The 14174-nt window shown below is 38.1% G+C and overlaps 1 protein-coding gene across 2 annotated transcripts in view; it reads right to left on the minus strand.

Annotated features, from left to right (window-relative positions):
• Positions 1-4666: 4666 nt before the first annotated feature.
• The window catches only part of G3BP1 (G3BP stress granule assembly factor 1), a 39767-nt gene continuing 30259 nt past the window's right edge, over positions 4667-14174 (minus strand). For both annotated transcript variants that reach the window (XM_008015063.3, XM_008015062.3), the window contains exon 12: positions 4667-12139. In XM_008015063.3, coding sequence (XP_008013254.1) covers positions 11933-12139 — 207 coding nt within the window. In that variant the 3' untranslated portion in view covers positions 4667-11932. The remainder of the gene's footprint in view (positions 12140-14174) is intronic.

The raw sequence follows: 14174 nt of genomic DNA on the forward strand, positions 1-14174 counted from the left end.
AGAACTTGTGAAATATCCTTAGAGAAATAACTGTAATGACTCCTCCCTGCTCCCCCCTCCCCCAACCCCAATGTAATCATAGTGAGAAACTTCCAGCAAGATTTAACAATGTATTCCCTGGTGTGTTCCTGTTACTCTAAGTGCAGCTAAAGCAGAAAACATGGGACCATTCCAGACCACTGGAGGGTTTGTCTAAATTCATACCATTGACTAACTATACTAATAAAAAGCAATTTATAGCTGATGTGACTGGAGTTGAGCCAGCTCTCTCCATATTCACCCTCAAACAAGACCTCACCCTGGAAACGTTTCTGAAATGCTTCTGCACTCCTATGGTTTCAACACTTCTTATAATCAGAAAACACTCTCTTTCTCAACAGGGATATTATGTATGCTTTATATCAATGGAATCCGAGACAATCAATCCAAAGTCTCTTGGAGGATGGGACATTTGAGCTCAGATTCTAAACAAAAGTTCTTTTCCATAGCAGTTCACTATCTGGATTTATGTAATTTGTGGTCTCATTCCAGCAGAGGAGTTTCTAACGGCTCTTTACTCCCACCCAAGCTCTGGACATGAAGTAGGAAAATGAAATTACAAGGGAAGCGTGTCAACAGAGCTGCCCCTCTCCAAAAAAGTTAAGTAGATGCTCCTGCTTGTGTTGAAGTCCTTTTGTCTGTGCAAACTAGCCAGATGAGTTCATTGGACAAGGCCTCCATGACTGTGCTTCATAGAATCCACTTGGCCTCACCTGTCTCTTCATTGTGTCTAGCTTGGTCTTTGGCACAACGGGACCATGAGCTACAGCAGTGATGTCAGGAATGTCTTAGCTACTGCTCTAAGGGCCAGCACAGTACTCCTTCTGGTCGGCTCTGGATGTTGTTCAGAAAAGTGGCACTCTTTGAATGGTCCCTATTTAGTGACCCCAAGTCTGTCTGGTTTAGTGGGTCTCCAGGTCCACGTACATGTCTTTGGATGACTTTTGAAATGTTTCCTTAGCCAGGAGAAAGCATTTTAATCTTCTTTCAAAGTGTAAGTTACAATGGGCTCAGGAAGAACTAGAACATATTTTATTACATAAAACATCATATAGCATACATAATCTCCAGTTTTTCTATTCAGATTTTTAACTTCCCTATACCTGTCTTTCCACCTGCTATATATTAAATCTATTATGGAAAATCGGTATACCATGAAAGCAGGGCATCAGAGTAAAAACACAGCCCCTTTTCCTACAATATAGAAGGGGATAATAAAAGCACCAATATCACTACTAAAGTGGGATGTAGTAACAGGAGCAGGAGAGTCCCATGGAGAGGGCAAAAATTAAATCATAGAATGTGAGCAGTAATCTAAATAGATGAGATTTTGAGAGATGAGGACAAGATTCCAGAGAGAGGGAACAGTATGAGCAAAAATATGGAGATTAAAAATAGACAGCACATTCCAGGTTATTATCCATTTAAGTGTAATCAATGGGAGACACGTTTGGGAAGATAGATTTAGAGTACATCGAAAGCTTAAAGGGTCAGGATTCATTTAGTATAGCAGTTCTCAAAGGCAAACCAAAATGGTGCTCCTTCACAAACAGAGCGGCTTTCTATCTTCTTTCCATTAGCTGACACCTTCAGTCCAGCTCAGATTTTCCTGTACTTATTTTGAGCGAACTTAACTTTTCCTTTGTCTCAGAAGTAGAGTACCCACTAGAAATTCACATCTTCAAGAGTGTCAGTTTGAACCAGTAAATACTATGCATTTAGTGTGTCCTAGGTACCCACTAGAAAGGTGATAGATAGGTATGGTAAAGTCATGGTTTTACTATGAGCTCACTATACTGATTCTGAACAAGTTATTTCCATGCGTTATCAAGGCAATACTTAGTACAATGAAGGTATTTCTAAAGGAGAGCTTTTGATCCAAGTTATTACCTTTTATTGATCTAACTGAAATAGTAAACAGACCTGAAGAAAACATAGTCTAGCACGTCCTTTTTTACACCCTCAGTTGCATCTGAAATTACTTCTCCCAACGAACATCTCTATTCAAAGCATGAAAATCAGGTCCACAAAGAAAAAAGGTATCGAGAGGGGAAAAGAAGTCAAATATGAGTAGAAAAAATAAAGACAAACATGTAATTGACTGGTATTAAGTCACTGCTAGTCCAAGCACAGAAAAGGAATAGTTTCTTTCACAAAGCTACATTTCTTAAGCAAATTCTTTAGAACAAGATTGCCTCAAATCTTTTTTAAAATTGGTGTTTATATATCAAATAATCAGTTTGCTAAACTCAACTTTTTCCACATTAGATGCATCTCTACCTCATCTAAAAGCATACCATACTCAACATGTCAATTTAGCCTGAATGGTAAAGAAAAGGCTAAAAAATTGAGTTCCCACTAGGTACTTCAGAGCATTTTAAATTCATATTACTTCATATTTTAATGGTTCAATCTTCCAATACTTAAGCCATTGTATTTTCAGCACTAACAACAATTAAAATGGTATGAGTAAATTAAATCCCAAGGGGGTCCCACCTGCTTATTATATTGAATGGATATAGATAAAATACCTCCTCAATGTGATCCTTGTGCTTGTTAGACAAAAGGTTAGTGCAATGTTTAAAAAAAGAAAAAACAGCTTGAGTTTTACTTTCAATTCAAAACAAACATAGCAGGGACCTCAGTGGCCTCCAAGTACGTCTGACAAACTGGATAAAACATGTCTTCAACTGCTTTGGACTTGAAATGGACAAAGTGAATCACAAAGTGACCAATACAAAAACCTAATACTTTTTAAGGCCTCTTGATATTCCAAGACTGCCAAAGGGTATTCCACTCTCATTGTCTAGATCAGCATCACAGTAGACCTGTTCATTAAAAATCACCCTATCTAGAATTGATGCAAGTTACTGCAATGAATAATTTGCAGTGCATTTAGGGTGAAGAGTGGTTGGTGCATGATTAGAATACTCAGTGACCGTTAACTTGGCAAGTGTTCAGACATACCATAGTGCTTCCAAATCACAAATCACTTGGTCCTCTCCCCCAGGAGAGGCCATTTAGGGAGACCTCATTCTCAAACTTGACTGGCCTAGGGAAGCTATAGAAAGAGACCAAATTACCTTGCAGCCATAGTTGTGAACACACTGGAGCCATACTTGAAAACTGGCGATGAACAGGACAACAGAGAGAATTCATTGCTAAGACAACATTAATGGCAAAGTTGTCTTTAATTTAAAACATTCCAAAATGAGTTTAAGATTACAAAATAAATGCAGTCACTGGAGGAAGGGGTTATTTTATTTATACACTCGATCGTAGATTTAGCAACTTTTAGTTTTGAGTCAGGATTCATTGACTAACTTAAGATGGGCTAGTTTCTGCCAACAGGGCAAGAGTGTGCAATCTCAGAGTCCCACCCAACCTTGCCAAAGCAAATGACTTCTGCATTAACTGGAAGTCATCCCCAAAGGACTTGCCCTTCATGTTTTCCCCATTTTGCCCACTTACTTGCACAAAAGGTGTACACTTTGTCTTAAAAGTTCCCTAGTTTGATGTTTAGGCAGAAGAGCAAATCCTCGGTTATTATTCTGCAAATAATTTTACATTTCCTTTATTCCAAAAATGTAGCTACTAAGTTAAATGTATCATGACCCACAAGGGGTAAAAGTTAGATACGAACTTCCAATAGCTAGGGCATGTTTCCTGAAACACTATGGTTCATTAGGTTCATTAGTACATTATTCAAGAAGTTACCGTAACCCCAAAGAATCTAAGAAGGGCACTGTGTAATTCTTCAGGTCAAAATGCCAGCACGACTGTGGAGTCTGTTACAGGTAAGACAACCACAAATAACAATTCTGTGATTCCAAATACTTTGGGGATGCAGAAAATGTGCTTAACTGGGCAGTGTGAATTAGCTAAGCAACACAGTGCTATAATGGAAGAGGTTCAAGATGATTCATGCTTTCATGCCAGACCAGAAGTCATAAGCCCACATAGCAGCAACTCTTGACAGCTAGCCAAAGTAGAAGGTATTTCTAAAAAGCAGCCTGGGGACATTTTAATTAATTGGCCTGGAAAATTAGGTCAGAATTACAAAGTTCCTCATCCTCATGAAGAAGAAAATGTGATAGTATGTCTTTTATATGGAAATTTCTTTGTATATATGTATAAACTTGGTATGGCCTTAATGCTGCAGTTAAGGATTTGTTTGGCTACCACCTTAAGCAGCGTGTTAAGCAATCGCTTCCTTAATGTAACATTTTTACTTCTTACTGGACACTCAACCTTCAACAACTAATTCCCTTTTGCCCCTTACTCTTCCCCTTTTTTTTTGCATGAAGTCATAAAAGTTATGGCAGTTATTTTTTGGCTTGTAAAAAAAGAAATCTATTTCTGCAGTCTGAAGATGGAATGTAAAATTTCTGTGAAACATGTATATAACAGTATATTTATTGAACCATCCATATACACATATCCATGCTGATTCCAATGGAAAAAAATTAAAGTTTTCTGAAATTTTCTGTGGTTAACTTGTAATTATTACTATTTAACCAACTTTATATGCAAGAACTTTCACTTACCCCAGGGAGAAACCTATGTATAACCTGGAAAATATCTCACTTTAGACAAGGTTTTATGTTGAGAAATGAGAATTCATTGGTTCATTCAAGAAGTATTTATTGATAGGTGCTAGGCAAGATACAAAGATGACTCAGACACAGATCCTGCCCATAAGGAGCTTACAGTCTAATAGGGGAGAGAGAACACATACATGGGATACATGGTCAGAGCTATGTTTCAGTAAGATGAATCTAACATTGTGTATAAAGTAGGCTGGAGTAAGAAGAGGTTAAGTGAAGCTGAGAGTACTGAAATTACATAGGTGAGGAAGACAGACGTGAAAGACTTGAGGTAGAACTGACAGGACTTAGCTGAAGACTGGATATTGGGAATAACAAAAATGGAAGCAGATGACTCAGACTTTAGCATGGATGATGTCATGAACTGAAAGAAGGAACAAGTTTTGGCAAAGAAATGAAAATTTCATATAAAATTCTTCTGCACAGAAACAAACTGCCTGGGATATACCAGGAACAATCAGGAAGAAATGGCTAGTTACCCAGACCAATGGAAGCACCTCAAAATGGCCAGTGACTTCCTCCCCCTTCTATACCCATCCCCCCAAATTTCCCAACAATTTCCTCCACTAAAATGGTATAGTGCCTAACATTTATTAAATTCAAGGTCTATCTCCAGACATGCCTCCCTTAGGAATGAAAACAGAAATATATTAAGTTATTCAACTCAGTAAGTTATCATCTAAAGACTCTAGTTGTGAGTCACTGTACCTTCTGGTGGAATACAGAGATTAACTCCCTAGTCCTTGTCTTCTAGGAGCTTACAGTCTAGTAAAGTAGTAAAACAGATAATGTAATTCTAATTCTAGATTGAAGGGGTAAGTTATGAACTATGAGAAAGACAAAGTGCTCTAGAACAGTTTTAGAAATGAAGGTCGGAACAGGACCTCAAACAAGAGGGACAATGTGGAAAGTAGATGAGAATGGATTTGTTCCTCGGACAGATCAGCCCCAAAAAGGGCTACTCCCCATTCCTGTTGCCAATTTTTTCTTAGGAAAAAACATAGCTCTTGTACTGATCTTTTTAAAAAAATTACTTACATGGCAAGAGATCGGAGGAAAGGGGAGAGTGTAGATCTCAGTGGACCTTCAGGGAAGAGAGAAGGCACTTGAAGCCAAGGAATCACAATGCCTGGCTTATCGGGAGGACCCTAAGTGTTTTAGCAAGGCTGGAGCATCACTTCCATGAAGAGTGGGAAAAATAACTGAAAAGTAGTATTAAGACCTTGACATAAACATGCCATTGCCAGGCACTAAACAGGGTACACGCCTAAGACCAAATTGCTGCCCCCTAGGAGCTTACAATTACAACAATACAAGGTGGAAAAAGCACCACAATGTACAGAATCCAAAATGCTGAAGTATTTAGGAGAAATTACAGCTGAGTTTCAGCTATTAACACATTAGGATACCCAATAGCTTTCTGACAGCTAGTAGTAAACCCATCCCTGAGGGGAGCACAAGTTAATGTCCTTAGACAACAAGCCCTGGTAGAGCTGAGCCATTAAAGACAGTTCTAAGAAAATAGAGAAAACAGGGGTATGAAAACTACAGAAGCAACTGGGTGAACATACAAAAAGTGATACCTTCCCTTTTCCTCCTGACAAACTTTAACAGTGCTGGCCTCCTACAGTGAATCTAAACTGATGATCACCGTATTACTTCTAGAAGCAGATCTGGGACTCTACTAGCCAATTATCTGATCATTTGTAAAATGAAGGGGTTGTACAAGTCACTTCCTAGTCCTTTCCAGCACTAACATTCTATGATTCAAAGAATTCTGAGAGTTTCTCTGTCCTTTGTGGTAATAATCAAAATAGAAGAAAAAAAATTTAAGTCTGATGCTTCTCACTCAAAAATATAATTATTTTCTATATAAATGACAAATGATCCCTATGCTATCAGCTAAATTTTACTTCCACCCTATCCTTCTTCAAAATTCATGAATTTTTTAAAACCACATGTCCTACAAACTACCTTAGCATGCACCAAATGGTTTTTCAAAAAGTTTTCTCCTCTCCTACTTCCTTATACCAGCTTCTTGGTATAATGTCATTTAAAGGGCCAAATCAGCGTACATCCAATCTTAGTAACAAAATTTTAAAATTTAGGAGAACAACTGACATCAAAACATAAGGACAATGAGTAACCAAAGTGGTTTTTGTTTTGTTTTCCAATTTTTTGTTTTTTAGAGACAGGGTCTCACTCTGTCACCCAGGTTAGAGTGCAGTGGCACAATCATAACTCACTGCAGCCTCCAACTCCTGGGCTCAAGCAATATCCTGCCTCAGCCTCCTGAGAGACCGAGACTACAGGAATGCGCCACCACGTCTGCCTCATTTTTCAATTATCTGTAGAGATAGGGTCTTGCTGTGTTGCCCAAGCTGGTCTCAAATCCCTGGCCTCAAGCAATCCTCTGGCCTCAGTCTCTCAAAGCACTAGGATTACAGGCACGAGCCACCCCAACCCACCCCAAAGTGATTTTAACTTCAGCAATAGTTAAAACTGTTTCTATCCAGGTTAAACAGGATTTAATCTTCCCTCTAATTACTACCAAAAATATAGGCAACCTTCCGCATAAGTGAGCTCCTGAAAATACTTGATTCAGTAAATCAATAATTTCTGGTAAGCATCCTTAATTCACTTAAAAAAAAAAAAAATCCTAAGACACACTGTATGCATTGTATGCACACTGTAGCTTACAAATCTGGGACACTGGCCACATTTCAAAATACTAAACACATATGAATTTCTGTAATTGCCCAAGTCACATGATTTATTAAATAGTTGATCAGATTCCCTATATTATCTTCCTCTTACAGGGAATTAAAATAAGCTACTAGGTTTAAGTAGAAACTGTGGAGAGAAGATGAATCCAACGTTCTCAAACTAAGTCACATAAACAGAAACTAAAAACCTAATTCCAAGTCAACGCATATGCATAATCAAAAACCAAAACTGGTTAAGGGTTTTAGGTAACCTCTAATCATCTTTTTACTCATTCAGGCCTTGATTTGAGACATGAAAGCATGAACAAGGCAGTTTAATTTCAGGGTTGTTCTGAGGTGGTCTCTATCCACTAGTAAGAATGTAAATATAAACAAGTTTTTTCTCACATGTGCCACCATCTCTCCTTTACTATAGTCTGTTAAGAGTTGACAGGCCCACCTATGGTCCCCAGAACCTCAACATTAAACAAATATAAATCCCAAATATAAAACCCCTTAGAACCAGAAATTCTTAGTTATCATTTTGTGCCACATAGCCATTACTTGATTAGCAACTTTAACTCAACCCCTCATCCCACATAAGACACTGCAAAGTTTTTTTGGTACATTAGGCAGTTAGCTAAAAAACCTGATATTCAAATAAATGTTGATGTTACTTCTTTTGCAAGTTTAAAAGTGGCTCAACTAAAAAGGTCAACAATTATCTCATCTGTATGCAACACTGCAAAGATTCCTTTAAGTAGCACAAGAAGAAAACTGCAATATAAAAGACATCTTTATAGATTTGACAAATGCAACCATTTAAAAGAAACGTCACTCAGCAAAAACAGTGGTCTACAAATCTAAGCTCTTCAGAAAGATTACCTGTAAGTTCTAAAATGGCTTTCTATAAAGTGCAACATTTTCCATTAAATTGTTAAATTCTACAAGGGTTTTTCAAATAGAAGGATGAAGAAAAGTATCAGAAGGTGACAGTTTATAAGCACAAAACATAAATTCTATAAACTCACCTGGATTATGCTCTAATAAAAATATTGTTATCCACATCCAGATTTGAAGTTTGCACTAAATTATCAAATCAGATGAGAAAAAAACTTAAAAACAAACCACTACTATTGTGTTACCATATATAATCTGCAAATCAAAAAGACTCACAAAATCTTGTTTGCCCTAAAGGAAATTAAGAAATGTAATGTTAACCTTGTTCTGAATGTATTCCAGACTCAAGTCTCCCTACAGTAGGAAGCTCATTGCGGTCTATGTTACTGAAATGTGATTAGGGGGGCATGATGGTTCCAGAGAAAAATCATCAGTTTGGGAGGCAAATGCGCTCCTTGCTACATGGATGACTTGGAAGCCTGTCATTTAACTGCTCTGATTCAGTTTCTTCCTCATCTATTGTGCTGAGGACAATATCACCCAATCCGCAGCACAGATGTGAAAATTAACTTTTCTAACCTAAAGTGCAAATCAGCTAACACTGTGGTAATGACATACTCATCCAAAGTCAAATTATTATTTTTGGATTATCGATCTCACTGGTCCCTAGCAATATCTGACAAAGTTGAGAACACTGGAATATACAAAGTAAAGCCCAACCTCACCACTAACACAAAAACACAGTTTAAGGCCCAAGATCTCTAATTATAAATCAATAGGTCTTAAAAAACTAAGACCCACTGAACCAAACAAATCTTATCTAGCTAAAATACTCATGAGGCCAGGTGCAATGGTTCACACCCGTAGTTTCGGCTACTTGGAAGGCAGGAGGACTGACGAGGCCAGGAGCTTGAGACCAGCCTGACAACATAGCAAGACCTTGCCTCTATAAAAATCAAAATCAAAAAAAAAACAAAAAACCCTCATGGGTCAAAAGTTCTAAGTTCAGTAGCTAATAACTACACATTGGGCCATTCCTATGGATGAAAATTTTCATTTTAAAATCTGAAAATGTTCAATGTGATGAGCTCCTACTGCTGCCACCTATAGAAAATGTTGCCCTAACATTATCATTTTCCAGCAGTGGAAATGTATACATCTCTGAGCTCTCATGTTTACTCTACATGCAATAATGTACATAATTGTATGAGGATTCTCAACAGTGCTGATCATGATGCTAATCCTATTTCTTAGGTCCAATACTATCATTCTAAACCTCACAATCATCCCAATTCTGATGACTGAAAGTACTGGGGAAGCCTTGTATTTTCTGAGATTGTGCAGTAATTCCCTGCAACAAATCGCAAGCAGCATCAGCATGTATTGCTACCACCTCTCCACATTTACACACACATACACAACACACACATACATTTGGTACAGATAATAAAAAGTGAAATTACTAATTCCTTAGAGTAGACATTACTGTAATTCTTGAAACAGATTTCCATTTCCTAGTTTATTTATCTGAGGCTGAGTTTCAAAAGAATGAGTCTTCATTCCAGTTCTTCTAATCCCACAGCTCCACCCACCCACAGGAATAGGGACTATCAGTATTCTCAGTGGAGTTGCTTCATTTTTACACATTTGGTATCCTTAGACCCCACCCAATAAATGCCAGATGATGTCTCTCCAATAAACCTTCCAAATTTCACACATTTCTAAATGTCCTCTAGGATGTGATAATGCCAAGCTGAGGACTGCTGCATCTAGTTAATGCCGTTAAGTCTCCAACTAGGAAGAACTCCTGTTTTGAAATGTGTAATTTAGTATTCACCTGTGAAGGGTAATTTCTAGGCTATCCATAATTTATTACCTTGAAGTTACCACAAAGTAATTTTTTTTTTTCCAAAGTAACTCAGACTAAACTTTTCTTTCCACCCACCACACGCTTAATATAAGCTACACAAGTATAAGTTGTATTTCTTCCTATTATCACTGATCTGGGCCAAAAGCGGTTACCCAAGTTACTTAAACTAACCCTACAAAAAACCCATGTGATTCAGTTACATTAAGTTTATGTAAAGGAGATGCTGCCAATTTTCAAATATTTGAGGAACTGGAACCAAACTGGTAATACCAACTTCACTGTGGTCTTAACCATCACAGCAAACCTAGAGTTTCTCAGTAACGCAAACCAAATATTCCTATGCTATCTTCAAACGACAGTCCTAAAGATGAATACTGTTAAGAAAATAAATACGCTGACTTTTACAACCTGGTTGCCCTTCAATAAGTAATGGCAAATAATCACACAAAATTTGTTTCACACGTGTAAACAAAACCTTCACCCATCTCACACACAGCACTCAACAAATAACACATATGTGAAACGAGTATTAGTCTATATTGCCAGATTAAATTTTCTTCCAGAAATATTTTAATAAAAATTGGCCATTTCCAAGTAACACCCACTGCATGCCCATCAATAAAAGAGAACCATAACAAAATAGAAAATTTACCATATGGCTATGATTTTAAGAAAAAAAATGCGGACACGAGCACATGAGCAAAGTCCAATATTAAAGTAACATTCCTTCTTACGGGCTATGATTAGGAATCTGATTAGATACCAGAATAAAAATACAAATGCTGAACTATTTAGGTCAAAGAACCTCTATAGAAGCATCTGTCTTTGAAGGCATTCCAGTTTGAGACTCAATTTTAGAATAAGGCATAACAAACACGTTAACAAAAGACATACACAAAGTGATGAAAGAGGGATTCTGTAATTCCCCACATACTCTGGACCTAATAAAACAAATCTAGATTTTTTTTTAATTATTTTTGTTTAAACAATTGCCAAGACTGAAATCAAAGATAAATAGAAGGCACAACAGTTTTGCTCTGGTTGTTATCTAAGTTTTGGGAATTTTTTTGCTTTTTGTTTTTTTACAAATACAAATTAAACATGAAAAAACTACTTTAAAAAACAACAGTTTAAGAAAAGCCTATCAGTTGCATTCTAGACATTTAAAACCTATTATCACAATTTAAATTTCAATGGTAAAAACAGGTTTTAGAATTGTTTTGTGATCCTTTTATCAAAAGAAAATTTATATTCCTTTTATTCAGTTTTTAAACATACCAGTGAGAATCAAAATTGTCAAATTTTCCAATGGCAATTTCTCCACACTAGAAGGTAGTCATGACTCTCAAAGAAGAAACAACTTGGGTTTTTCCTGCCTTCAAAATATTATCAAATCCTGTATTTCTTACAGGCTTTTGAAACACGTAGAAAATAAGAAATATTCCAATGAATGAAACATACCAAATGTCAGTAATACACAAGACATTCCTTTGGGGAAATGGCTGTTAAAAAAAAATCCAGTCTGTATATGCTAAGTAAGCAAGGAAATTCAGGTTTTTTTTTTCTTCTTTAAAAGTCCGTTATTCCTAAAATATCATTCCACAAAATTGGAAGTGAAAGACTAAAGGTCAGGAAAGGGAAGAGAGGGAGAGGGAGCACACACCATTAACACACAAAAAAAGTAAAATTATACAAACTTAAGCAGTTTATAACAGACTGGGGTCATACTCCAAGATACCAAAGGCTGGTCGAAGATTTCACCATTCTGTTGGAACTAGGGTTTGTATGGCTGCGTGAAGATCCATGAAGATTCACTGCCGTGGCGCAAGCCCCCTTCCCACTCCAAATCCTGGTTTCTGCACCATGCCTCCACGGGGAGGGCCTCTCATTCCACCACCCAGCCCACCTCGAGGGCCTCCAGGTCCCCGAAGGCGATTATCTCGTCGGTCGCCTTCCCTGGCAGCTCGAGTCTTCTTCTCTTCGACATTCAGACGGACCTCACCTCTGAACATGATAGGCTGTAAGAATCAAGGTGACCAGACTTAAGAGTAGTGATGAGCTATCACTATCAAAGAAAGCTATAATAATGAACCAGCAGAGGCTGGGCAATGGCTCACGCCTGTAATCCCAGCACTTTGGGAGACTGAGGCAGGTGGATCACGAGGTCAGGAGTTCAAGACCAGCCTGACCAACATGGTGAAATACCATCTCTACTAAAAAAAATACAAAAATTAGCCAGGCATGATGGCACACGCCTGTAGTCCCAGCTACTCAGGAGGCTGAGGCAGGAGAATCACTTGAATCTGGGAGGCAGAGGTTGCAGTGAGCCAAGATCGCACCATTGCACTCCAGTCTGGGAAACAGAGCGAGACACCATCTCAGAAAAAAAAAAAGAACCAGCAGATTATAAATCAGCTAAATTCTCATAGTTCAGTTTTTTGTTTTTTTAATGCGACAGAGTTTCACTCGTCACCCAGACTGGAGTGCAATGGCACGATCTTGGCTCACCGCAACTTCTGCCTCCCGGGTTCAAGCGATTTTCCCTGTCCCAGCCTCCAGAGTAGCTGGGATTACAGGTGCCCGCCACCACACCTGGCTAATTTTTGTATTTTTAGTAGAGACAGGGCTTTGCCATGTTGGCTAGGCTGGTCTCAAACTCCTGACCTCAAGTGATCCGCCCGCCTCAGCCTCCCAAGTGCTGGGATTACAACAGTTCAGTTTTTAACTGAGAACATACAATTTACCATCAACAAATACGTGGAAAGGTGATTAGGTAGGCAGGCCAGTTTTAAAAAGCCATTTTAAATAGCACAGCAGCACAAGTTAACTCTCATCGTACTTATTTTTTCTCATATAATTATGTAAATTGAATAAAGAATTGCCACCTTCTCCATAGATTTGGAGGCTTAGAATAAAACCTCATCATCACCAATGCGAAAAGATGGTACTGTACATATTTATGCAAAGTACGTATATATTTAAAATAAAAACTTCATTAATCTGACATAAACTTTAACTTGTTCTTCACCTCCTGAGAAGTTTGGATAGTCTTGGGCTTCATTTCCTAACAGAGCCAAAGTTACCAAACATTTCAACATATTCAATTATGCTCTTCACCAGCAATATAATTTTCTAACTTCTTAAAATAAGCATCTAACAGTACTTACTATGTGTCAGGGAAGTGTTCTATTCAAATTTATTAACTCACTTAACCTTTACAACAACCCTCTGAAGGTAGATACTTACTTTAAGGACTAGCAAACTAAGGACTGGGGAGGTTAAGTAACTTGTCCCATGGGTCACAACACTAATGAGTGATGAAAGGAGAATGTAAACCAAGGCCTCCAAACTGGGAAAAATAAGCTTTGAACCTCTAAGCTACACTACAGTATGTCACACACCAGGGCAGTCAGTCTTACATAAGCTATTTCTGCTCACACAAAAAATTACTGAAGGAAGCATAGTAGACTTCTATCAATATCATGAAATGAAGGGTGGCCACTAGGCCTAATAATGTGCTGAATGATGGATTTATCTACAAAGCCTACTGGACATTTCTGGGTTCTTCAGTGGCTATGGTGAGATGAACCACTGTTCTCTCATTTCTCAAACAGTATTTTGCAGGAGATGCTTCACAAAAATATGTGGTAAAATAATTTGAAAGATAATGTATATGTGCATACTCAGGTTGACATAATGTTATGACCACAACACTAAACTATGCAGTATGGCCAGGTGCACTGGCTCACACCTATAATCCCAGCACTTTTAGGGAGGCCAAGGTCAGGAGATCACCTGAGGTCAGGAGTTCGAGACCAGCCTGGCCAACATGGGGAAACCCCGTGTCTACTAAAAATACAAAAAAACCAGCTGGGCATGGTGAGGGGCACCTGTAATCCCAGCTACTCAGGAAGCTGAGGCAGGAGAACTGCTTGAACCCGGAGGTGGAGGTTGCAGTGAGCCGAGATCACACCATTGTACCCCAACCTGGGCAGCAGAGCGAGACTCTGTCTCAAACAAACAAAAAAAAAACACCTTGCAGTATGCCGATTA

The sequence above is a fragment of the Chlorocebus sabaeus genome, chromosome 23 (genome assembly GCF_047675955.1).
Source record: "Chlorocebus sabaeus isolate Y175 chromosome 23, mChlSab1.0.hap1, whole genome shotgun sequence".
Lineage (NCBI taxonomy): Eukaryota > Metazoa > Chordata > Mammalia > Primates > Cercopithecidae > Chlorocebus > Chlorocebus sabaeus.